This window comes from Rana temporaria, chromosome 4, assembly GCF_905171775.1.
Source record: "Rana temporaria chromosome 4, aRanTem1.1, whole genome shotgun sequence".
NCBI classification, from domain to species: Eukaryota; Metazoa; Chordata; class Amphibia; order Anura; family Ranidae; genus Rana; species Rana temporaria.
This window is the reverse complement of record NC_053492.1, coordinates 21,776,732-21,804,436: the sequence shown is the minus strand read 5'-3', so window position 1 is coordinate 21,804,436 and position 27,705 is coordinate 21,776,732. Positions and strand designations below refer to the sequence as shown.

The 27,705-nt window shown below is 46.9% G+C and overlaps 1 protein-coding gene across 1 annotated transcript in view; it reads right to left on the bottom strand.

Moving 5' to 3' along the window:
- The window catches only part of ADCY3 (adenylate cyclase 3), a 218,121-nt gene that overhangs the window by 148,678 nt on the left and 41,738 nt on the right, over nt 1-27,705 (bottom strand). The window contains exon 3 of the mRNA XM_040348113.1: nt 20,554-20,703. Coding sequence (XP_040204047.1) covers nt 20,554-20,703 — 150 coding nt within the window. The remainder of the gene's footprint in view (nt 1-20,553; nt 20,704-27,705) is intronic.

Below are 27,705 nucleotides of genomic sequence, written 5' to 3'. Positions count from 1 at the left end.
GGAATGTCTCCCAGTAAGAGGTCTCCTGTCTCTGCCATCCTCCTGGCATTCCGCAACCTAAGCTGGGCTCCAGCTGTGACTGAATCTCTGTCTCCATGTAAGGGAAATTTCTCTATACAGTGCATGGAAGACTGCACGGGGCCCTCAGCAAGCGCACAATATCAGACCTCACAGAGGGAATTCTGTGCCACTATCATCCAAAATATCTGTTTATTTTTCATCTGAATCCTATGGAACATTCTTATGATGCAGGTCCAAAGGCATGTGTAGACCCTGGAATGAAATGCTAAAGAGACTGCTCTGTTGGAGACCGTGCCATGCTAAAGAGACTGCCATGTTGGATAGACTGTGCTGTTAGGGATGGTGTTATTTTAGGCTGTGTTGTTAGAGGCACTGCAATCTGTGTTAGACTGTGGTGTTATGCCACGTACACACGATCGGAAATTCCGACAACAAAAACGTGGATTTTTTTCAGACGGAATGTTGGCTCAAACTTGTCTTGCATACACACAGTCACACAAATGTTGTCGGAAATTCCGACCGTCAAGAACGTGGTGAGGTACAACACTACGACAAGCTGAGAAAAAGGAAGTTCAATGATTCCGAGCATGCGTCAAATTGATTCCGAGTATGCGTAGGATTTTATGCGCTTCAGAATTGCATACAGACGATCGGAATTTCCGACAAGAACTTTTCTTATCGGAAAATTTGAGAACCAGCTCTCAAATTTTTGTTGTCGGAAATTCCGACAGAAAATGTCCGATGGAGCATACACACGGTTGGAATTTCCGACCAAAAGCTCACATCGAACATTTTTTGTCGAAACTTCCGATTGTAGCATTAGAGATCCTGCTGTGTTAGACTGTGGTGTTAGAGGCACTGCTGTGTTATGCTGTCCTGTTAGAGACACTGCTGTGTTAGACTGCTGTGTTAGAGACACTGCTGTGTTATGCTGTCCTGTTAGAGACACTGCTGTGTTATGATGTCCTGTTAGAGACACTGCTGTGTTAGACTACGGTGTTAGAGACACTGCTGTGTTATGCTGTCCTGTTAGAGACACTGCTGTGTTATGCTGTCCTGTTAGAGACACTGCTGTGTTATGCTGTCCTGTTAGAGACACTGCTGTGTTAGACTACGGTGTTAGAGACACTGCTGTGTTATGCTGTCCTGTTAGAGACACTGCTGTGTTAGACTGCTGTGTTAGAGACACTGCTGTGTTATGCTGTCCTGTTAGAGACACTGCTGTGTTAGACTACGGTGTTAGAGACACTGCTGTGTTATGCTGTCCTGTTAGAGACACTGCTGTGTTATGCTGTCCTGTTAGAGACACTGCTGTGTTAGACTGTGGCGTTAGAGACACTGCTGTGTTATGCTGTCCTGTTAGAGACACTGCTGTGTTATGCTGTCCTGTTAGAGACACTGCTGTGTTAGACTGCTGCCTTAGAGACACTGCTGTGTTATGCTGTCCTGTTAGAGACACTGCTGTGTTAGACTGCTGTGTTAGAGACACTGCTGTGTTATGCTGTCCTGTTAGAGACACTGCTGTGTTAGACTACGGTGTTAGAGACACTGGCCCAGATTCAGGTAGATTTGCTTCTAATTTGCGCGGGCACAGGGCAACGATTTTGCCCTGCGCCCACACAAATTAGCGCCGCTGCCCTCGATTCACGGAGCAGTAGCTCCGTGACTTGCGAGGGCACGCCGGCAAAATTGCCCGGCGTAAGCGAGCGCAATTTAAATGATCCCACCGGGGGCGGGAATCATTTAAATTAGGCGCGCTTCCGCGCCGAGCGGAGAGCGCATGCTCCGTTGAGAAAACTTTCCCGATGTGCATTGCGGCAAATGACGTCGCAAGGACGTCATTTGCCTCTAAGTGAACGTGAATGGCGTCCAGCGCCATTCACGTATCACTTACGCAAACGCCGTGAAATAGTCGCGGGAGCGAGGCTATACTTTAGCACAGGCTGCCCCTGCTATTAGAAAGGGCAGCCTTGCGCTAAAGTAGCCGTACGGAAACTCCGTACCTGGCTTGCGCGGGGCCCGGGCAAGCTTGTGAATCAGTGGTAGTATGCAATTTGCATACTACACGCTGATACACAATGGGAGCGCCCCTTAGCGGCCCCCGCAAGAATGCAGCCTAAAATCTGCGAGGCATAAGAGCCTTATGCCGCGCAGATTTTAGGCTGCAGCCGGTGTAACGAGGTTCCTGAATCAGGAGCACTCGTTACACCGGAGCAAGTCAGCAATTGCGCCGTGTAACCTATGGTTACACGGGCGCAATTGCTTTCTGAATCTGGGCCACTGCTGTGTTATGCTGTCCTGTTAAGAGACACTGCTGTGTTAGACTGCGGTGTTAGAGACACTGCTGTGTTATGCTGTCCTGTTAGAGACACTGCTGTGTTATGCTGTCCTGTTAGAGACACTGCTGTGTTATGCTGTCCTGTTAGAGACACTGCTGTGTTATGCTGTCCTGTTAGAGACACTGCTGTGTTAGACTGTGGCGTTAGAGACACTGCTGTGTCAGAATGTCCTGTTAGAAACACTTCTGTCTTGGTGACTATGGTGTTGAAGACATCCCATATACTTTTTTCTCTTATATCCCCTGCACTCTCATCTCCTTATACCCCCCTACATGCCCTGTGCCCTCTTCCTTCTGTACCCCCTGCACCCTGGTACCCTTACAGTTCTACAGTATGGGCTATATTTAGCCAAAGATGTTCAGAACAGATGAGCAGAAGATAAAAATAAAATAAGCAGAATTGTATCACAGGGTGTAAATGTTAGATCGTTGTGCTTTATAGGCTGGTCCCACCCAAACCCCACCTCTAAATATTCTGGGATCACCCACTTTATGTATTGGTCCCATCCAGACCCCACCTCTAAATATTCAGAGATCAGCCACTTTATAGACTGGTTCCACCCAGACCCCACCCCTAAATATTCCCGGGATCACCCACTTTATAGACTGGTCCCATTCAGAACACACCTCTAAATATTCCTGGGATCACCCACTTTATAGGCTGGTCCCACAAAGACCCCACCTCTAAATATTCAGAGATAAGCCACTTTATGGATTGGTCCCACCCAGACCCCACCTCTAAATATTCAGAGATCAGCCACTTTATTGACTGGTTCCACCCAGAACCCACCTCTAAATATTCTGGGATCACCCACTTTATAGGCTGGTCCCACCCAGACCCCACCTCTAAATGTTGAGAGATCAGCCACTTTATTGACTGGTTCAACCCAGACCCCACCTCTAAATATTTCAGGATCAGCCACATTATAGGCAGGTCCCACCTAGACCCGGTCTCTAAATATTTCAGAAATCACCCACTTTATGGGCTGGTCCCACTTGGACCCCACCTATAACTATTCCAGGGTCACCCATTTTATGAACTGGTCCCACCCAGACACCACCTAAATATTTTGGGATCATCCACTTTATAGGCTGGTCCCACCCAGACCCCACCTCTAAATATTCCAAGATCAGCCACTTTATTGACTGGTTCCACCCAGACCCCACCCCTAAATATTCTGGGATCACCCACTTTAAACGCTGGTACCACAAAGACCCCACCTCTAAATATTCCGGAATCAGACACTTTATGGATTGGTCCTATCCAGACCCCACCTCTAAATATTTCAGGATCACATGCTTTATGGACTGGTCCCACCCAGACCCCATCTCTAAATATTATGGGATCACCCACTTTATAGGCTGGTCCCACCCAGAACCCCACCTCGAAATATTCTGGGATCACCCACTTCATAAATTGATCCTATCCAGACCCCACCTCTAAATATTCCGATATCAGCCACTTTATTGACTTGTTCTACCCAGACCCAACCCCTAAATATTCTGGGATCACCCACTTTAAACGCTGGTACCACAAAGACCCCACCTCTAAATATTCCGGAATCAGACACTTTATGGATTGGTCCTATCCAGACCCTACCTCTAAATATTCCAGGATCACATGCTTTATGGACTGGTCCCACCCAGACCCCATCTCTAAATATTATGGGATCACCCACTTTATAGGCTGGTCCCACCCAGAAGCCCACCTCGAAATATTCTGGGATCACCCACTTTATGTATTGATCCCATCTTGACCCCACCTCTAAATATTCAGAGATCAGCAACTTTATTGACTGGTTCCACCCAGACCCCACCCCTAAATATTCCGGGATCACCCACTTTATAGACTGGTCCCATCCAGAACACACCTCTAAATATTCCTGGGATCACCCACTTTATAGGCTGGTCCCACAAAGACCCCACCTCTAAATATTCAGAGATCACCCACTTTATGGATTGGTCCCACCCAGACCCCACCTCTAAATATTCAGAGATCAGCCACTTTATTGACTGGTTCCACCCAGAACCCACCTCTAAATATTTTGGGATCACCCACTTTATAGGTTGGTCCCACCTAGACCCGGTCTCTAAAATATTCTGGGATCACCCACTTAATAGATTGGTCCTATCCAGACCCCACCTCTAAATATTCTGGGATCACCCAATTTATAGGCTGGTCCCACCGAGACCCCACCTCTAAATATTCCGAGATCAGCCACTTTATTGACTGGTTCCACCCAGACCCCACCTCTAAATATTCCGGGATCACCCACTTTATGGATTGGTCCTATCCAGACCCCACCTATAAATATTTCTGGATCACCCACTTTATGGACTGGTCCCACCCAGACCACACCTCTAAATATTTCTCTAAATATTCCGGGATCACAGACTTTATGGATTAGTCCTATTCAGACCCCACCTCTAAATATTTCAGGATCACATGCTTTATAGGCTGGTCCCACCTAGATCCGGTCTCTAAATTTTTCAGAATCACCCACTTTATGGGTTGGTCCCTCCTAGACCCCACCTATAAATATTCCAGGATCGCGCACTTTATGAACTGGTCCCACCAAGACCCTACCTCTAAATATTCTGGGATCACCCACTTTACAGGCTGGTTGCACCCAGACCCCATCTATAAATATATATTTTATTATCCACAATGGCTCAAAAGTGATATGGTCCAGAAATATTTAGACAGAATAAAGGTGGATAAAGCACCTGGACCAGATGGCATCCACCTACAGATCCTAAAAGAATTGAGTTCTGTAATTTCAAAGCCATTGTGTCTCATTTTTAGGGACTCATTAATGACAGGAATGTACCACTGGATTGGCGCAGGGCCAATGTGGTGCCCATATTTAAAAAGGGAACAAAGTCTTTACCAAGTAACTATAGACCTGTTAGTTTAACTTCTATAGTTGGGACGATACTGGAGAGATTAATAAAAGACCACATGATGAGTTCTGGCTGGAAAAAAAAAACATTTTAACCACTTAAGGACCGCCTCCTGCAGATATACGTCGGCAGAATGGCACGGCTGGGCACAAGCACATACCTGTACGTCCTCTTTAAGTGCCCAGCCGTGGGTCATGGGCGCACGCCCACGGCGCGTGCCGCGACCCGGTCCGAAGCTCGGTGATCGCGGCCACGGGACCCGCGGACCCGATCGCTGCCGGAGTCCCGTGATCGGTCCCCGGAGCTAAAGAACGGGGAGAGCTGTGTGTAAACACAGCTTCCCCGTTCTTCACAGTGGCAGCTTCATTGATCGTGTTTTCCCTAATATAGTATAATATATATTTTACAGTAAACAATGCATTTTTATAGCATTTTTTGCTGTGAAAATGACAATGGTCCCAAAAATGTGTCAAAATTGTCCGATGTGTCCGCCATAATGTCGCAGTCACGAAAAAAATCGCTGATCGCCGCCATTAGTAGTAAAAAAAAACGTCCAGCCCTATTCGCGAACGACTTACGCAAACAACGTAAAAAATTCAAATTTCGAAGCGGGAACGACGTCCATACTTAACATTGGCTGCGCCACCTAATAGCAGGAGCAACCCTACGTCGAACAAGCCTAACGTAAACGACGTAAATAAATTGCGCCGGGCATACGTACGTTTGTGAATCGGCGTATCTAGGACATTTGCATATTCTACGCCGAAAACAACGGAAGCGCCCCTAGCGGCCAGCGTAGAATTGCACACAATTATACGCCGCCGTATTCAAGTTACGTCGGCAGAGGAAGCCTATTTTTTTAGCGTATCTGCCTTTAAGAATCGGCGTAACGATACAGCCTGTGCTTAGCTGTGCATGGGCTACAAGCAGGGCTCAAGTCCTGCGGGAACGCGTGGGAACGGAGTTCCTGCACTTTTTTCACAGCAGGAACGCAGTTCCCTTTGCAGGACTAGAGCAGCCGAGCCGCCCGAGCCAATCCTTCACTAAGCGGCGATGCCCAGCTCGAGTCACTGCCAGGGGCAGGCAAACCTTAGTAATCCTTTATGTTACTGGCCGCTTCCTGTATATGGATTCATCGGGTAGTGTGCGGGTATTCCGTCACTTCCTCGATGCCGCAATGTCTCCAGGGAGCTTTTGACATTGCGGAGGTCTGCCGCGAGTTATCGCGGGATTTGGAAAGAACTTGCTTCTTAAAGCAATTAACTTAAAGCATTACTAAGGTACAGTGGATCGAAAAAAAAAAAAAACATGTGGTTTAGTAATTATGCATATGAGCGTATCATTTATTTATTTTTGGTGGGTCTTGGGTGGGAGTTCCCACACTTTTTTCCCCAGGACTTGACCCCTGGCTACAAGGTTTAATTTGTCTTTTGTATCTGCTTCAGTAATGGCCCACACGTACCCTACTGTCTCTGGGCTTACTGTCACTGGAAAAATTTGGAAATCGGTGAAACCAAAAGGCACGGCAACTTGAAGAATCCAGAAAATAGGGAAGGATGGGTCTTTGGGGTCAAAAGGAAGAAGAGCAGACAGTACATATTTCCACGTAGAGGACTAAGTATGAGTAGTGTAAAGTCTGGATGTCAGATGTGAGTATCAGCCGAGTGCAGCGACTAAAGTAAACAGTTGCTGGATTCCTGGCAGCAGTCATAACATATACGGTAAGACGTATGGTCTGCGCACCCCCCCCCCCCCCCATACAGACATGGTCTACAGAAACATCCCGACAGCAACAAACCCTTCATATAAAAGGCAGGCGTAGTGCCTGGGCCAAGCAAGGAGAAGGCTCATTGAGCCACACCGTCACAGGTGAATTAAAGGTGAACTCTGCTCACAACAACATTCAATTAAATCAGATCAGATCCCATAATGCACTATGATCTTCTCCTACTCCAGGCAAGCTATACCAGAGACAAAAGCTATACAAAAGCTAATAAGCCTGGCTGCAAGGGGTCATATGAAAGTAAGATTAAAGCATACTTACCATCATTATGCTCCTGGATCTCGAAGACCACAAACCAAATTCCATCTGCCCACTTTACAGGTTGGTCCTGCCAGACTCCGCCTTCTAAATCTGCATGGACTGCTCTAACACATCCACTTTATGGGCTAGTCCCACCCAAACCCAACCTCTAAATATTCCAGGCTCACCCACTTCATAGGCTGGACCCACTCAGACCCCATCTCTAAATATTCCAGGGTCACCCACTTGATGAACTGGTCCCACCCAGACCTCACCTCTAAATATTCAGAGATCACCCACTTTATAGGCTGGTCCCACCCAGACCTCACCTCTAAATATTCAGAGATCACTCACTTTTTATTGGGCTGGTCCCGCCTAAACCCCACCTCGAAATATTCCGGGATCACCCAATTTATAAAATGGTCCCACCAAGACACTGCCTCTAAATATTCTGGGATCACCCAATTCATAGGCAGGTCCCACCAAGACCCTGCATCTAAATATTCCGGGATCACGACTTGATGAGCTGGTCCCACCCAGACCCACCAAGACCGCCAAGACCCTGCCTTTAAATATTTCAGGATCACCCATTTTATGGGCTGGACCCAGCCAGACCCCACATCTAAATATTCCGGGACCACCCACTTTATTGCCTGGCCCCACCCAGACCCAGATATCCAGGAAATATTTCATCTGGTTTAACCCCATAAATCTTCTGCCAAAGTCTCCAGGGATATGACCTTGGTTTTTAATGTATGAAGGATGACCGTGTGATCCTGTATTATATCTTCCGTTACAGAGACCTGCTGCTCAACGTCTGTCATATGTTCCCAAAAAGCATCTAGGTCATAGTCAGGGCTTTTTTTCTGTGAAAATAGGTACAGGAACTCAATCACGAAGCTCGCCGTCCCTTACACACACGCTCCAAACCACATCAAAAAGTGGGTGTGGTCAAATCTCACTAACAGTGGGAGGGTCTTAACAGAGTCATTAAATAGGCCCAAAATGGCTGATAGAGTCACATGGGGTGGCAGCATCCATTACATGCATGTTTTAAGGTGCTCCAATTAAAGTCTATGTGGACCATAAATACATAGCTCGTGTTGTTTTTTTCATTTTGAGAGACAAGCTCCAAGCCACAGGATGCTCAGGTGTGAATGAGCACCATAGGATATAATGGGAACCCTGTTAAATAGACCCAAGATGGCTGTTAGAGTCACATGGAGTGGCAGCATCCAAATAGATAGCTTACCCAGTGACCCAGGAAACCATAGAGAAACCATGTTCCTCTTGACTTTCGGAAGAGGGCCACCTGCAGTGGAGAAAGTATACTGCACCTGCCTACATGTTGGCCAATGAAAAGCTAATTAATAGGAGAAAAAGAGGCAAAAAATTGTGCTAAATTTGCACGTTACATGCGATTTTTAAGGTGCTCCAATTAAAGTCTATGTGGACCAAAAATACGTAGCTCATGTCATTTTTTTCGTTTTGAGAGACAAGCTTCAAGCCACAGGATGCTCAGGTGTGAATGAGCACCATGGGATATAATGGAAACCCTGTTGAGCCTTGGATTGATTGAGCGTTGGATTGGTTAAGCGTGGGAGGTGGATATTTTTTTTCTGGCTTTAATAACTCTTATTTTCAGGAGCTCCCATTGAAGTCTTTGGGGCCATAAAACCTTCTACTTCAAAAATAGCTCATGTACCTTTTTGAATGTCAGACGTTAAGCTACAGGTTCCAAAGCTTCAAGCTATAAAACGCTCAGGTGTGAACCAGGGCTTAACGTTATCACATAATGGCGGCGTACATGCTTTCTGAGATTCGCAGTGATCGTTCAGTATTGAGTTCCAATGTAGTGATGAGATAATTGGAAATGCAGCGGATGCAGGTGCTGAACTGGCAGCAGGCCGAGCTAGTAAACTCATCAGCCACCGGCTGGGGTCAAAGTTCGCTTAATCAACGCGGTCAGCTAAATAAAAGCCATTATGGTGTTATCAGCAGCATTACCGTCTCCTGGACATCTGTTGGTTCCCGACTCGTAATCAACCAGCTCTGATTCGGATTGGAATCATGAAAAGGTTCTTATTGATTACCTTTGCACGCTTTAGTCTGACTTATCAGAGAGTCTGACGGGGGAAGCGTTTGCGCTTCCTGCAGCAACTGACTGAAGGCTCCCTTAGATTCTATAAATAGAAAACTTGGGTATATTTGCCATTTTTGAGAAAATGCTATGTTTGCCCTTGCGGATCGTGCGCTGCCCTCACCTCAATGTCTGGATTCCCTTTTTTCCCATGTAAAAACAGGAGCTAATCGCTCCATCATCAAAGTCTAGATTCGCAACAATTTTAGTACATTAAGCCCAACATCTTCTTCTGCATACCTATATACCACCCTTCGCTCCCAAGATACATCATATAGGGGCCATAACTGATATAGAAGTCCTTCCTAAGGCCTCATTCACACAGGCGGACTCTGTTCCTATGGAGTCCGCCTGCTCCCGCCAGCTCAGCGGGAGATCAGTCCGCAGATCTCAGCTGAGCCGACGGATGACAAGCTCCTCTCTGCTCACTGAGCGGGGAGGGGCTTGTCGGGCACCGCTGTCTCCTATGGAGCGATCTGATGAAGACGGACAGCATGTCCGTTTTTATCAGATCTTACCCGATCCGATCCGCCAAGGACGGATGGGGACGTGCCCTGCATACGTCTGTTTTTAGCGGATCGGATAGGGTCGAATGTCAGCGGACATGTCTTCTCTGACATCCGACGCTCCATAGGGATACATGGAGCGGCCGTTCAGGTCCGCCGTCAAAACTGACAGGCAGACCTGAATGATCCGTCCGTGTGAATGGGGCCTAAAATAGAAGGTACCTGGATGTCATCACTGTGACGGACTTTTATGCAAATATCAAATATGCTTCAGTCTAATTCTCTCCCTGCTAGTTTAATGCTGTGTGTTAGATGAAAAGGTGATTTCATGTGTGACTCATCTCTCTGTGAAGACTGTTAATATGTTAAATAAGGCTAGCTTTTGAAAGGCCTTTAATTGTGTGATAACACTGTCTAAAACCTATTGATGCTCAGGTGTGAATAGGTGTCAAGTGGCATGCGGAGACGAAACGTCTGCCTAGGAAACTCAGTGTGTGAAGGTGGTTTGTTTGATGCCATTAATTAAGGAATGTGCAGTGATTAGACATGATAATTATAGGCCGGTGCCGACCTGTCTAGAATGTTGTAGTAATTAGCCTTAGTGTGTGATTAGGGGGGTGGAGATCTCATTGTTGCTTTAATGCCTGGTACTGTATATAAAGCTGAGAAGAAACCATTAAAGTGTCTCTTGTTCCAGCAGTAAGCGTGACCCATGTGTGGCTTATTGGGTGATTCCAGGAATATCCCTCCTCGTGGAATATTGGGGTGATTTTCTTTATGGGGAGAAGGGAAGACTTTTACGGGGATATCTACCACTACCGTCACAATCACTTTAACCACAAATATGAAGAGAAGTCTATCGATCTCCCCAGAGCTTGTTTTCTCAGGGAATAGGTGCAGGTACTCCCCCCCCCCTTCCAATTCACCCCCTACCTACCTCCGAGCAATGTCCATTGGTTCCACCTCCTATCTGCCTCCCAGTATGGCCCCCTTTAGACAATACAGACGCAAGTATCATTTTTGGGTGCTAAGTAATTTGTATGGAATTTGCTGGTGAAAGGCAGTAAAATATGTGATGAGTAAACATACCTGCCCCCATGCACGTGTATAATTACAAACTATAGGCAGAAAAAACGTTGGCCTTATAAGTTACAAAAATAATGGGTGACCCCCTTCCAGGATTCAGTGCTCAGGCCTGTACATTGTCAGTTGATTACGAAGATGATGTATCAACCCTTACTAAGCGCCGACACCACAGAAGATTTGACTGCTAGGAAACTGAAGTTGGTCTAGTGGGTTGGGCTATTGGATAGTGTGCAGAACCTTGCAGTTTATCCTTTTACACTCCTGAAGTCGGGTGTGCATACAAATACAAGCAATTTAAAATTGCTAGGGATACACATAGGTCTATGCTCAGACAACAATGTTAAAAAGAGCCAAAAGTATCTAGAGTTGGGTTGACCCATGTCCTTATAGTGGCGTTGGATCAACGTTGGAGGTGTTTAACTCAAAACGGTAATTAACTTCAGATCTAGTATGGAAGGATTAGCTTTTTGTTAAGAAAAGATCTTCGGTTTTGGGAATGTCCGGTTACAAAATGTTTTTGGAAAGAGGTTTTTCTAATCCTCTCAACCTTATTCAAAAAAACAATCAAACCTGACCCTTCAATTGCACTACTAAATCTAAAACCGACTTCTATTTCCCACACTCAATTCAAACTCCTTCTACAAATCACTACGGCAGCAAAGCAGACAATCGCCAAAGCATGGAAAACCCCAACATTAATGATCTCAGAAACCAAAACCAGAATAAACCAAGCCATGACCCACTCAAAAACGGAAGCCATTACCAATGATAATATTGCAAAATTTGAAAAAATCTGGAATCCTTGGGTGACTCATTTTTTCCCTCCCAACTTTGACATCACATTATTAAGACCTTGGTAACATAACTACTAATAGCTATATAATATGCTAATAACATAAGACAAACATAATAAGATACCCCGGGGACCCTTTTGACCTTTTCTATCTTATCTACATACTATCTTTATTTTTTTTTCTCTTCTTCTTCCCCTTCCCTCTATTCTATCTTGCCTCTTTAGTTTTTTTTTGTTGTTTTTTCTTTCTTTTTTTTTCTTTTTTTTTTAAAGTGTATTTTGTGCGTGTACTCGAGAGAGGAACCGGACTGCAGGAGTTGGGAGTAGGCAGGCCTCCCCCAGAGGCAATCTGCCACCTTTCTCCATGCCCCGGGTGGCAATGGTGGGTGTGTGAGGGGGTCCTCCCACACAGCCCACCCTACCTGCTCCGCTTTGAAGCCCAACGGGGCAGAGGGACTCCCTATAAAGGAGTGAGAGGATCTAGCCCACTCAACCAGCACCGTTAGTCCTTTGCCTCTCTTTTTAGAGACCGTGTGGTCAAAGTATGTGCATGTTAACCCAATTTAAGCGCAGGCTTACCTCGCATAGCACACCCACCGGGAGCCGGGCTGAGACCACCAAACTCAATTCACATGTAGCCGAGACTGGGATCCGAACCCCTAGCTGCAGAGGTGAATGGCTTGTCAGCGCAGTGCCAATCGCGTTGAGCCACCGAAGCTCCCCCTTCTTTTTTCTTTCTTAGCATATGTTGTTATTATATGCAAAAATGGTAGCAGCATTACTTTTTTTTTATGTTTTTATTTATCAGTATATTTCAGCTTTAGAGCTCCATTGAAACAGTACAAACCTAATATCTATACAATAAATCCCTGTTTATCTTCATTATATATTACCCCAACATTATACAAGGTCTAGAAATTATGACCCTTAATTTTTTTCTTTATGTATTCTCATATTACCTTACACTGTTAATATATTACTATATCTGGTTTTTAATTACTAAATTCAACACTAAGCATATATTTTAGCAAGTCTCCAGATAATGGTCAACATATGTTAAACTCAAATTACTGTTTTTTTTCTTTTGTTGTTGCCTTCTAAAAAACACTGGAGCTTGATGTAAATATCTAACTTGTGTTCTCCTTAACTGCTACTATTTATAATGTCTATGTTTATTGACAATATATTCTTGTAATTTTGAAAATTTAATAAAAAAAAGAAAAAAAAGAAAAAAAAAAAAAGAAATACAAAAAAAAAGAAAAGATCTTCGGAAAGTACAACATGAACATCCCCCCTTGGTCCTTCTCCAGCCAACAATATCATGACACTAATCAACCAACAATATCATGACTGCCCAATCAACCAACCAACTAACCAAGCCACCAACCAACTCAAAGGAGTGGGCTCAGTTTTTAAATGATGTCATGCAAAGAGATACCCTGGTAGAACCCAATTAAAACAGAATTCAACAAGCCCACAGAGAATGGGTTCCATTTAAAAAACGTACCCAAATAAAACCGTATACTGTGTAGATATCCAGACTAGAATGTCCCCAACCAAGTAGGAAATCTTTTCAACAGTTTGGCCTCTAGTAGTCCCAATCCGGACCTGACTCATTTTCTCTATGACCCAATTCTTATGATGTCTTTATTTTATAGATGATGTGCAGATACTTGTAAATGTCTTACATATCCTTCCTACAACTCTATACTTTATTAAACCTTTTATGACCACAGCTTTTTCTAAGTTTTTAGATGCCCAAATCAAGTTTAGAAGAGCCATTATGCATCAGTAAACTTAACAACAACGCAATGATTGGACATTTGGCCAAGAACTAGGAAAACGCACATTCCTAGTTCTCTGCTGTGAGGTTAATTACAGTTCTCAAAGCAGAGAACTAGGAATGCGCGTTTTCCTAGTTCTTGGCCAAATGGGCATTCCTAGTTCTCTGCTGTGAGGTTAATTACAGTTCTCAAAAGGGAGCTGCGGTGGCTCAACGCGATTGGCACTGCGCTGACAAGCCATTCACCTCTGCAGCTAGGGGTTCGGATCCCGGTCTCGGCTACATGTGAATTGAGTTTGGTGGTCTCAGCCCGGCTCCCGGTGGGTGTGCTATGCGAGGTAAGCCTGCGCTTAGTACGCCCACCCCCTCCCACAAAAACCACCACACTTACACATACTCGAAATTGGGTTAACATGCACGCACTTTGACCATGCGGTCTCTAAAAAGAGAGGCGAAGGACTAACAGGGCTGGTTGAGCGGGCTAGATCCTCTCACTCCCTTATAGGGAGTCCCTCTGCCCCATTGGGCTTCAAAGCGGAGCAGGTAGGGCGGGCTGTGTGGGAGGACCCCCTCACACACCCACCATTGCCACCCGGGGCATGGAGAAAGGTGGCAGATTGCCTCTGGGGGAGGCCTGCCTACTCCCAACTCCTGCAGTCCGGCTCCTCTCTCGAGTACACGCAGAAATACACTTTAAAAATAAATAAAAAAATTACAGTTCTCAACATAAGGAACATTTTTCATGTGGACTTAAAGCGGGGGTTCACCCTATCGACGAAAAAAAAAATTTTTTTTTTTATTTTACCATAAAATCAGGCATTGTAGCGCGAGCTACAGTATGCCTGTCCCGAATTTTTTACCCCCGTACTCACCTTGTTCTCGTAGATTGAAGATACCGGGGAATGGGCGTGCCTATGGAGACGGAGGATGATTGACGGCCGGCTCTGGCGCGTCACGCTTCTCCGGAAATAGCCGAAATAGGCTTGGTCTTCACGACGCGTGCGCATAGCCTGTGCGCAGGCGCCGTGAAGAGCCGAGACCTACTCCGGCTGTCTTCGGGGAGAGTGACGTGCCAGGGCCGGCCGTCAATCATCCTCCCTCTCCATAGGCACGCCCATTCCCCGCGGGAGCCGAAAAATACGATCTCCGATTACAAGGTGAGTCCGGGGTTAAAAAAATCGGGACAGGCATACTGTAGCTCGCGCTACAATGCCTGTCTCGATGGTAAAATGTGTCGGGGGGGGGGGGGGTGAACTACCACTTTAAATAGGCAGGTTGTGGTTATGAAGGGGATGCATATCTTGATAGGTTTGGATGTATACTGCGACCAAATGTAATGATTATTGTATACCTTCTCCCTCTTCCACAATCCAAATGTTTGTACCCTCCCCCATGTGTTACCATTTCCGTCCTTACATTAATCTATCGTTGTGTGATATACATGTGAATTGAGTTTGGTGGTCTCAGCCCGGCTCCCGGTGGGTGTGCTATGCGAGGTAAGCCTGCGCTTAGTACGCCCACCCCCTCCCACAAAAACCACCACACTTACACATACTCGAAATTGGGTTAACATGCACGCACTTTGACCATGCGGTCTCTAAAAAGAGAGGCGAAGGACTAACAGGGCTGGTTGAGCGGGCTAGATCCTCTCACTCCCTTATAGGGAGTCCCTCTGCCCCATTGGGCTTCAAAGCGGAGCAGGTAGGGCGGGCTGTGTGGGAGGACCCCCTCACACACCCACCATTGCCACCTGGGGCATGGAGAAAGGTGGCAGATTGCCTCTGGGGGAGGCCTGCCTACTCCCAACTCCTGCAGTCCGGCTCCTCTCTCGAGTACACGCACAAATACACTTTAAAAATAAATAAAAAAATTACAGTTCTCAACATAAGGAACATTTTTCATGTGGACTTAAAGCGGGGGTTCACCCTATCGACGAAAAAAAAAATTTTTTTTTTATTTTACCATAAAATCAGGCATTGTAGCGCGAGCTACAGTATGCCTGTCCCGAATTTTTTACCCCCGTACTCACCTTGTTCTCGTAGATTGAAGATACCGGGGAATGGGCGTGCCTATGGAGACGGAGGATGATTGACGGCCGGCTCTGGCGCGTCACGCTTCTCCGGAAATAGCCGAAATAGGCTTGGTCTTCACGACGCGTGCGCATAGCCTGTGCGCAGGCGCCGTGAAGAGCCGAGACCTACTCCGGCTGTCTTCGGGGAGAGTGACGTGCCAGGGCCGGCCGTCAATCATCCTCCCTCTCCATAGGCACGCCCATTCCCCGCGGGAGCCGAAAAATACGATCTCCGATTACAAGGTGAGTCCGGGGTTAAAAAAATCGGGACAGGCATACTGTAGCTCGCGCTACAATGCCTGTCTCGATGGTAAAATGTGTCGGGGGGGGGGGGGGTGAACTACCGCTTTAAATAGGCAGGTTGTGGCTATGAAGGGGATGCATATCTTGATAGGTTTGGATGTATACTGCGACCAAATGTAATGATTATTGTATACCTTCTCCCTCTTCCACAATCCAAATGTTTGTACCCTCCCCCATGTGTTACCATTTCCGTCCTTACATTAATCTATCGTTCCTTGCTGACAATCAGTTTTTCTACCATTTATGCTTTGTTTATATCACACATAGATATATAAAGATATATCTGATGGAAAAGGTCAGACCCATTCCAGTTGAGCCACATCTTCCCATTGGCATTAGATCAATGTTGAAAAAAGGGACTACCTCCAGATCAGGTATGGAAGGATGCCCCAGTTTAACTTCCTAGTAATAAAAGGTCTTCAGAACAAACCTCAACAATGCCCTCTCTGCAGGTGGCCAACTCATCAATGATACATTGGCCCTTCTCCAGAATTAAAAAAGCACATCTTACACAACTGCTTTTGGGCAGCCAGCAGTATCGAGACAGTGAAAGTCTATCTGCTCAACCAACCAAAAGGAATGGGCTCAGATTTTAAATGACAAGATGCAAATGGATACCCTGAGAGAATCTCATTAGAACAGAATGGAACCTTGGGTGGCTCATAACCACCCTTCACGATTTGACCCAGCGCTCCTCTCTCTCTAGTACGCCTCTGGGCTCCCTTCTTCCCTTACCCCCCTTTTTCTTTCCCTTTCTCTCTGCCTTGCACACCTATCCTATTCATTTTCTGGTCTTCCTTCTCCTCACTGCTTCTGCCTATCTTTTTTTTATGTCTCTCTGGCCCACAGGCCTGGTCCCACTGGGATTGGACACATGGTGAGAAAATGCTTCTTTTGAATAACGGTATATACTACCTTTCTTTATGTATTCTTTTTAGTTTTTCTCTTTTTGAAATGTTATGTTTTGTATTTCCCTCTCGACACATGTTTTTACATATGGCTCTGCAAGACCACTACCTAGTCTAGCACAGGGTTTGACAAATTTGCTTGTAATCTAGGAGCCAGCTAAAAAAGTTAGGAGCCAAAAAACGCACCCCGTCCCACCAAGCTTGCGCGCAGAAGTGAACACAATTGTAAACGGTATTCAAACCACACATGTGAGGTATAGCCGCTAGGGTTGTCCCGATACCGATACCAGTATCGGTATCGGGACCGATACCGAGTATTAGCGGGAGTACTCGTACTCCCGCAAATACCCCCGATGCCAAAATAGAATACTTCCCGCTGGCGCCGCAACCGCCGCCGTTGTGTGTCGCAAACGCCACCGCCGCGTAAATCACCGCAGAGCGGGGAACATTACAGTCAGCTTTCGTTTGAATAGCTGTTTTCCCCGCCGCGCATAGACACTCCCCCTTGGACGGATCTGTCCAATCGCGAGCAAGGGGGAGTGTCTCTATACACAGCGCGGCAGGGAAAACAGCTATTCAAACGAAAGCTGACTGTAATGTTCCCTGTGCGGTGATTAACGCGGCAGCGGCATCATTTAGGTACGGGGGACATGGCTGCATGTGGGGGGACATGGCTGCATGTGAGGGGAAATGGCTGCATGTGGGGGGACATGGCTGGATATGTGGGGGACATGGCTGCAATATGTTTGGGGACATGGCTGCGTATATGGGGAACATGGCTGGATATGTTTGGGGACATGGCTGCATATGTGGAGGACATGGCTGCATATGTTTGGGGACATGGCTGCATATGTTGGGGACATGGCTGCGTATATGGGGAACATGGCTGGATATGTTTGGGGACATGGCTGCATATGTGGAGGACATGGCTGCATATGTTTGGGGACATGGCTGCATATGTTGGGGACATGGCTGCATATGTGGGGGACATGGCTGCATAAGTGGGGGACATGGCTGTATATGTTTGGGGACATGGCTGCATATGTTGGGGACATGGCTGCATATGTGGGGGACATGGCTGCATATGTTTGGGGACATGGCTGCATAAGTGGGGGACATGGCTGCATATGTTGGGGACATGGCTGCATATGTTTGGGGACATGGCTGGATATGTTTGGGGACATGGCTGCATATGTTTTGGGACATGGCTGCATATGTTTGGGGACATGGCTGCATATGTTTGGGGACATGGCTGCATATGTTTGGGGACATGGCTGCATATGTTGGGGACATGGCTGGATATGTTTGGGGACATGGCTGGATATGTTTGGGGACATGGCTGCATATGTTGGGGACATGGCTGCATATGTTTGGGGACATGGCTGCATATGTTTGGGGACATGGCTGCATATGTTGGGGACATGGCTGGATATGTTGGGGACATGGCTGGATATGTTTGGGGACATGGCTGGATATGTTTGGGGACATGGCTGTATATGTTTGGGGACATGGCTGCATATGTTTGGGGACATGGCTGCATTTGGGGACACATTTAAAAAAAAGTATCGGTATTCGGTATCGATAAGTTAAGCTTTAACCTGTTAAGCTGTATTTTCAATAAAACTCTTTGTACAAAAACAGAATGAAACAAACCCACAGAGAATGGGTTCTATTTTAAAACATAGCCAAATAAAACCATACTGTGTATAGATATCCAAAAACAGCTACCCAGACCAGCAATATGGTCTCTAGTAGTCCCAATCTGTACCCAACTAATTTTCGCTTGTACCCAATTATGATGTCTTTGCTTTGTAGATGGTGAGACAGTATCAGAACCATTCAGGTTGTGCCACTTTTACCACTGGCATCGGATCACTGGTGGCAGTGTTTAACTAAAAAGTGTGATTACCTCCAGGTCCGGTATTGAAGGATGCCCCGTTTTAGCCTCCTACTGAGAAAAGATCTTTACAACATACACAACATGAGCATCAACCTCTTTGCAGGTGGACAAATCATCCATGATATATTGGCATGTCTCCAAAATGAAAAAGGACATCTTACACAATTGCCTTTGGGCACCAAGCAGTTTTTGAGACAGTGAAAGTCTATCTACCCAACCAACCAACCTACCTAAAGGAATGTGCCCAGATTTTAAAGAACATAATGTAGATGGATACCCTGGTAGAATCCAATTCGAATGGAACAAGCCCACAGAGAATGGGTTCAATTTAAAACGTAATCCAATAAAAACCCCTATATAGATATCCCACAACAGTTACCCAGACCAGCAATATCCCAAGCAGGAAATCTCTTCATTAGTTTGGCCTCTAGTAACCCCAATCTGGACCCAAATAATTCTTCCTCACAGACCCAGTCCTTATAAAATATTTTTTTAATTTAATATGACACCTAGATACATGTAAATGTTCTACTTATCCTTCCTATAACTCTACTCTTTATTAAACCTTTCATGACCACAGTTTTTTGAAGCATAGAAGCCCAAATTAAGTTTAGCAGAGCCATCATGCATCAGTAAACTTGACAATAACTCTATGACCATTTTTCTGTTTGACATTGGGCCTGGGAACTAGGAACACACACAGTTGCATATTCCTAGTTCTCTGCTGCAAGGTTAATTACGGCTCTCAGCGCAAGGAGAACTTAAAAAGGCGGATTTTGATCATGAAGAGGCTAATATATCTTGATATGTTTGGATGCATACCATGACCAGATGTAACGGGTCTTGGATACTCTCTCCCTCTACAATTCATGTATGCACCCAACTCCATTTCTACCCTTCCCATCCTTATCTCCATCCATCCCATCTTGTTGACAATGAGGTTTATTACCATTTTTTGTTTTGGTCATATCAAACTTAGATGGCACACTATGATGGACCACCTTGATGGACCACTCTGATCGGCCACCTTGACGATTTTGACGGACCAACTTGACGGACCACCTTGTTCTTCTTGATGAACCACCTTGACCATCTTGATGGATCACCTTGATTAACCACCTAGTCTCCATCCATCCCATCTTGTTGAAAATTAGATTTATTACCATTTTTGTTGTATCAAACTTAGATGGCACACTATGATGGACCACCTTGATGGACCACTCCGATGGATCACCTTGATGGACCACTCTGATGGATCACCTTGACCATTTTGATGGACCACCTTGATGGACCACCTTGACCTTCTTGATGGACCACCTTGATCATCTTAATGGACCACCTTGATGGACCACCTTGATCATCTTAATGGACCACCTTGACCATCTTGATGGACCACCCTGATCATCTTGATGGATCACCTTGATTGACCACCTAGTCTCCATCCATCCCATTTTTTGTTTTGGTCGTATCAAATGTAGATGGCATACTATGATGGACCACCTTGATGGAACACTTTGGGCCATCTTGACCATTTTGAGACCAACTTGATGGACCACCTTGACCTTCTTGATGAACCACCTTGATCATCTTAATGGACCACCTAGATGGAACACCTTGACCATTTTGATGGACCACCTTGATAGATCACCTTGATTAACCACCTAGTTTTTTTCTGTTGTGATTTTAGCTGTTGATCCATTGCTCACACACACATATACAAAGAAGGCCAGAAGAATGGTAAAAATTGTTGGTAATCAAGGTATAGATTACTTGTTACCTGTTGTTGGCTTTGTTCTTCTAGATTGAGTTTGACCTCCAAAGACTGGCGTGCTTCCAGAAAGGCTTTGCGGTGCTTGCGATCCGCCATGTAGTAGGACATGATGCCGACAGTGATTGTGCACAGGTAGATGGCTATATTGGACAACACCTTGGGAGAGGAAAGAAGTTATAAGAGGCTCATTAGTTGTGTATAAGACTGATAACTTCAAGTTTTGTTCAAAACCTAAAAGCAGTTGAACTGTAAAGACTGCCTGAAGTCAAAGGAAACATCATGGAGGACAATTACCGCCACTGTCTTCAGCTGTGACAAACACTGAATATACCTAATATGGTGCATGCAGAGTAACAGGTCCATTCAGGGAAGATAGCACTGCTACCATGTACCTTGCACCATGTGCCAAAAATACTGGGCCGGATTCAGATAGAATAGCCTATCTTTCTGCGGGCGTAATGTATCTCAGATACGGTACGCCGCCGTAAATTTGGGCGCAAGTTCCGTATTCAGTGTCGGCGTAAGCCCGCCTAATTCAAATGTGGATGATGTGGGCGTGTTTTATGTATATTAACTGTGACCCCGCGTATTTGACGTTTTTTACGAACGGCGCATGAAAAAATCCCAGTGTGCATGCTCGAAATTACGCCGCAAATCGTCAATGCTTTAGATGTGAACGTAACTTACGTACAACCCTATTCGCGAACGACTTACGCAAACGACGTAAAATTTTAAAAACTCGACGCGGGAACGACGTCCAAACTTAACATTAGCTACGCCTCATATAGCAGGGGTAACTTTACGCCGGAAAAAGCCTAACGTAAACGACGTAAAAAAATGCACCGGCCGGACGTACGTTTCTGAATCGGCGTATCTAGCTCATTTGCATATTCCTTGCGTAAATATACGGAAGCGCCACCTAGCGCCCAGCGTACATATACAGCCTAAGATACGACGGTGTAAGACACTTACGCCGGTCGGATCTTAAGGAAATCTATGCGTAACTGATTCTATGAATCAGGCGCATAGATACGACGCCGCACACTCAGAGATACGACGGCGTATCCGGAGATACGCCGTCGTATCTCCTTTCTGAATCTGGCCCAGAGATTTAAACTTAAAAAAAGTTTCAGAAAAGGCCTGGCCAGCAAGTGGATAGAGAACCACAAAGACCCAGTGAAGATATCACAGGGTCTAATATAAGGTATACAGACCCCTCCCACCAGCCATGATCTACCTGCATTGTATACAGAAGTACAGAGACCCACTGATGACATCGCTGGGCCTAAAATGAGATATGTAATGAAAATGGAAAGACTTTATTAAAAAAAAACTGTGCAATCCTTTTTTCTTTTTGCCATTAAAATTGGCAATTGTGTTATAGAGGCCTGTGCTGTAACAGCGCCTCTCGGTCGCGCGGATTCGGGGCGTTGTACTCCGATGCAGAAATGCATTCTCTCTTTTTTCACCTTCGTATGAAAATCAACCAGAAAGTGATACATCAAACAATTACACTGCAAATGAAAAAAGATGAATCCCTCTTAGCATTAAGCTAATCCTATTTTTAGGGCTTGGGCGTCTTAAAATAGCCCATTTTTTTTCCATAAACAGCTGGGAGGAGAGGCCGCCACTTTACCAGAGGACGGCGTGACGACATGCCTTCACCGCACACGGCACACATCACATCGCATTTTTATTGAAGTCCATTACTCAATAGCCACAAAGGATAGAAATCCACTTTGTGTGCAGCAAAATTCCTTTGCAAAGCCAGATATTGCTTAGTAAAAGTAGCAGTGATATCATCACTGTTCTGTACATTGAGAGCAGAATTGTGGGAGGGGCCCAGCAGGGGGCAGTAGCGTAACTAGAGTTGGTGTCACCTGGTGGGGCTGGGATTAGGGTAGTGGATAGAGACGGCATGGGATTGGGGGTGGATGGGGCCGGAATGGGATTAGGGTAGTGGATGGAGCTGGGATGGGATTGGGGTGGTGGATGGAGCTGAAATCGGATTGGGGTGGTGGATGGAACTGAGATGGGATGGAGGGGCAGGGATAGGATTGGGGTAGTGGATGGAGCTGGGATGGAATTGGGGTGGTGGATGGAGCCGAGATGGGATCAGGGGGGGGGGAGGATGGAGCTGGGATGGGATCAGGGTGGTGGATGGAGCTGGGATAAGATGGGGGGGGGCAGGGATGGGATTGGGGTAGTGGATGGAGCTGGGATGGGATTGGGGTAGTGGATAGAGCTGAGATGGGATTGGGGTGGTGGATGGAGCCGAGATGGGATCAGGGGGGGAAGGATGGAGCTGGGATGGGATCGGGGTGGTAGATGAATCTGGGATAGGATCGGGGGGAAGGATGGGATTGGGGTAATGGATGGAGCCAGGGAGAGGGGATGGATGCTGCCCGGGATGGGATTGGGGTAGTGGATGGAGCTTGGATGGGATTGGGGTGGTGGATGAAGCTAAAATGGGATTGCGGTGGTGGATGGAGCTGAGATGGGATCGGGAGATGGATGGAGCTGAGATGGGATTGGGGTAGTGGATGGAACTGAGATGGGATGAGATCAGACGGAGAAGGATGGAGCTGGGATGGGATTGGGTGGTGGATGGAGCTGGGATAGGATCGGGGGGGGGGGGGCAAGGATGGGATTGGGGTAGTGGATGGAGCCAGGATAGGAACAGGGAGAGGGGATGGATGCTGCCCGGGATGGGATTGGGGTAGTGGATGGAGCTTGGATGGGATTGGGGTGGTGGATGAATCTAAAATGGGATTGCGGTGGTGGATGGAGCTGAGATAGGATTGGGAGATGGATGGAGCTGAGATGGGATTGGGGTGGTGGATGGAACTGAGATGGGATGGGATCAGACGGAGAAGGATGGAGCTGGGATGGGATCGGGTGGTGGATGGAGCTGGGATAGGATCGGGGGGGGGGGGGGGCAAGGATGGGATTGGGGTAGTGGATGGAGCTTGGATGGGATTGTGGTAGTGGATGAATCTAAAATGGGATTGCGGTGGTGGATGGAGCTGAGATGGGATCGGGAGATGGATGGAGCTGAGATGGGATTGGGGTGGTGGATGGAACTGAGATGGGATGGGATCAGACGGAGAAGGATGGAGCTGGGATGGGATCGGGTGGTGGATGGAGCTGGGATAGGATCGGGGGGGGGGGGCAAGGATGGGATTGGGGTAGTGGATGGAGCTTGGATGGGATTGTGGTAGTGGATGAATCTAAAATGGGATTGCGGTGGTGGATGGAGCTGAGATGGGATCGGGAGATGGATGGAGCTGAGATGGGATTGGGGTGGTGGATGGAACTGAGATGGGATGGGATCAGACGGAGAAGGATGGAGCTGGGATAGGATCAGGGGGGGTCAAGGATGGGATTGGGGTAGTGGATGGAGCCAGGATGGGAACGGGGAGAGGGGATGTATGGAGCCAGCCAGGATGGGATTGGGGTGGTGGATGGAGCCAGGATGGGATCGGGGAGAGGGGATGCATGGAGCCAGGATGGGATTGCGGGGGTGGATGGAGCCAGGATGGGATCAGGGAGAGGGGATGTATGGGGCTGGGATGGGATTGGGGTAGTGCATGGAGCTTGGATGAGATTGGAATGGTGGATGGAGCTAAAATGGGAATGGGAGATGGATGGAGCCGAGATGGGATGGGATCGGGGGGGAAGAATGGAGCTGGGATGGGATCGGGGGGGAAGAATGGAGCTGGGATGGGATCGGGGGGGGCAGGAATGGAACTGGGGGTAGTGGATGGAGCTTGGATGGGATTGGAATGGTGGATGGATGGAGCTAAAATGGGAATGGGAGATGAATGGAGCTGAGATGGGATGGGATCGGGGAGAGGAGATGTATGGAGCCAGGATGGGATTGGGGTGGTGGATGGAGCCAGGATGGGATCGGGGAGAGGGGATGTATGGGGCCGGGATGGGATTGTGGTAGTGCATGGAGCCAGGATGGGATTGCGGGGGTGGATGGAGCCAGGATGGGATCAGGGAGAGGGGATGTATGGGGCTGGGATGGGATTGGGGTAGTGCATGGAGCCGAGATGGGATGGGATCGGGGGGGAAGAATGGAGCTGGGATGGGATCGGGGGGGAAGAATGGAGCTGGGATGGGATCGGGGGGGCAGGAATGAAACTGGGGGTAGTGGATGGAGCTTGGATGGGATTGGAATGGTGGATGGATGGAGCTAAAATGGGAATGGGAGATGAATGGAGCTGAGATGGGATGGGATCGGGGAGAGGAGATGTATGGAGCCAGGATGGGATTGGGGTGGTGGATGGAGCCAGGATGGGATCGGGGAGAGGGGATGTATGGGGCCGGGATGGGATTGTGGTAGTGCATGGAGCTTGGATGGGATTGGAATGGTGGATGAATGGAGCTAAAATGGGAATGGGAGATGGATGGAGCTGAGATGGGTTGGGATCGAGGGGGGAGAATGGAGCTGGGATGGGATCGGGGGGGGCAGGGATGGAATTGGGGGTAGTGGAGGGACAAAGCCTGTAAATTAAAATGAAACTGCAGCAGAGTACAGTTCGCTCCCCTCCCCTGCCAGACAGGGTTGTACTTGCATGCTGATAGGAGGAAAGAAGAGAGTAACAGAGAGGTGGGCTCAATAGTCTGCTGCTTCTTCTTGCACTGTCCAATCACAGGCTGGGGAGAGGGACAAAACGCGTTATGTAACTCAGGTCCCCTCCTCTGCCAGACAGGACTGTACTGCGTGGCAGAGCTGTGTAAATCTCAGAACTGGATGGGATTAAAGACCCCCCCCCCCCCCCCTTATATGTATGTCCTCTGTGGCTAGGGTACAGCTTTAAATGTATAATTTGGGGGAATGTAGACTGTACCGTACACTCTACTAGAGATAGAAAGGAGCTGCGCAACGAGGAGAAAATTCCACAAAAGCATAAAACAATGGCGCATAGGATGGGGGATGGGCTCAAGAACTGACATATGTGAAGTCTACCTCCTATAGACTGTACAGGAGTGCTGACTGTATGGGGGATGGGAGTATGGGGGGGGGGGGGGGGGCTAGCAACACCGCCATTCTATAAATAGATTTCTATTTATAGAGTCACTCTCAGGCAGACTGCATAGAGCCGGGGTTTGGTTGCATCATCACGCCGGGACCAGAATAGTTAACCAAATCTCTTTGATTAAAAGGGTCATATGGCTGTGCAAACCGTCATAGTTTTCCTAATCCTCGTGATTATACCCGGGTCACATGATGCCCCCCTGGCAGCCATTCCCCATGACCGTCCGGAAGGCCACATATAATGGAATGAGTGAATTGAAAAAGCATAGACCCGTCCATCCATTGTCGGCTTATTATTCTGAAAATGCTAGTTCCCTGGCTGTCACTCTGACCCCCCCATACATCCATAGTTCTGGTCAATGACCCCCCCTGGGACAGGCCACATAGGAACACCTGGGATCGGGAATAATGAGCCCCAGAAGCCAAAGAGGAGCATTCCAGGATAAAGATGCAGCACGAGAGAAGTCCTGGATATGGGAATTCAGGATCAGAGGACAACAAACAGACCTCTGGAGCCCAACACATGACCCATGGGTTACCCAATGTTGGGGGTTATAATTGTGTCCAGTGACACCAATGTTGGGGGGTATTATTGTGTCCAGTGACACCAATGTTGGGGGGTATTATTGTGTCCAGTGACACCAATGCTGGGGGTTATTATTGTGTCGAGTGACACCAATGTTGGGGGTTATTATTGTTTCCAATGACACCAATGTTGGGGGTTATTATTGTGTCCAGTGACACCAATGTTGGGGGTTATTATTGTGTCCAGTGACACCAATGTTGGGGGTTATTATTGTGTCCAGTGACACCAATGTTGGGGGTTATTATTGTCTCCAATGACAGCAATGTTGGGGGTTATTATTGCGTCCAGTGACACCAATGTTGGGGGTTATTATTGCGTCCAGTGACACCAATGTTGGGGGTTATTATTGTCTCCAATGACAGCAATGTTGGGGGTTATTATTGCGTCCAGTGACACCAATGTTGGGGGTTATTATTGCGTCCAGTGACACCAATGTTGGGGGTTATTATTGTTTCCAATGACACCAATGTTGGGGGTTATTATTGTGTCCAGTGACACCAATGTTGGGGGTTATTATTGTGTCCAGTGACACCAATGTTGGGGGTTATTATTGTCTCCAATGACAGCAATGTTGGGGGTTATTATTGCGTCCAGTGACACCAATGTTGGGGGTTATTATTGCGTCCAGTGACACCAATGTTGGGGGTTATTATTGTGTCCAGTGACACCAATATTTGGGGTTATTATTGTGTCCAGTGACACCAATGTTTGGGGTTATTATTGTGTCCAGTGACACCAATGTTGGGGGTTATTATTGCGTCCAGTGACACCAATGTTGGGGGTTATTATTGCGTCCAGTGACACCAATGTTGGGGGTTATTATTGCGTCCAGTGACACCAATGTTGGGGGTTATTATTGCGTCCAGTGACACCAATGTTGGGGGTTATTATTGCGTCCAGTGACACCAATGCTGGGGGTTATTATTGTGTCCAATGACACCAATGTTGGGGGTTATTATAGTGTCCAGTGACACCAATGTTGGGGGTTATTATTGTGTCCAATGACACCAATGTTGGGGGTTATTATTGTGTCCAGTGACACCAATGTTGGGGGTTATTATTGCGTCCAGTGACACCAATGTTGGGGTTATTATTGTCTCCAATGACACCAATGTTGGGGGTTATTATTGTGTCCAGGGACACCAATGCTGGGGGTTATTATTGTGTCCAGTGACACCAATGTTGGGGGTTATTATTGCGTCCAATGACACCAATGTTGGGGGTTATTATAGTGTCCAATGACACCAATGTTGGGGGTTATTATTGTCTCCAATGACAGCAATATTGGGGGTTATTATTGTGTCCAGTGACACCAATGCTGGGGGTTATTATTGCGTCCAGTGACACCAATGTTGGGGGTTATTATTGCGTCCAATGACACCAATGTTGGGGGTTATTATTTTGTCCAGTGACACCAATGTTGGAGGTTATTATTGCGGCCAGTGACACCAATGTTGGGGGTTATTATTGTGTCCAGGGACACCAATGCTGGGGGTTATTATTGTGTCCAGTGACACCAATGTTG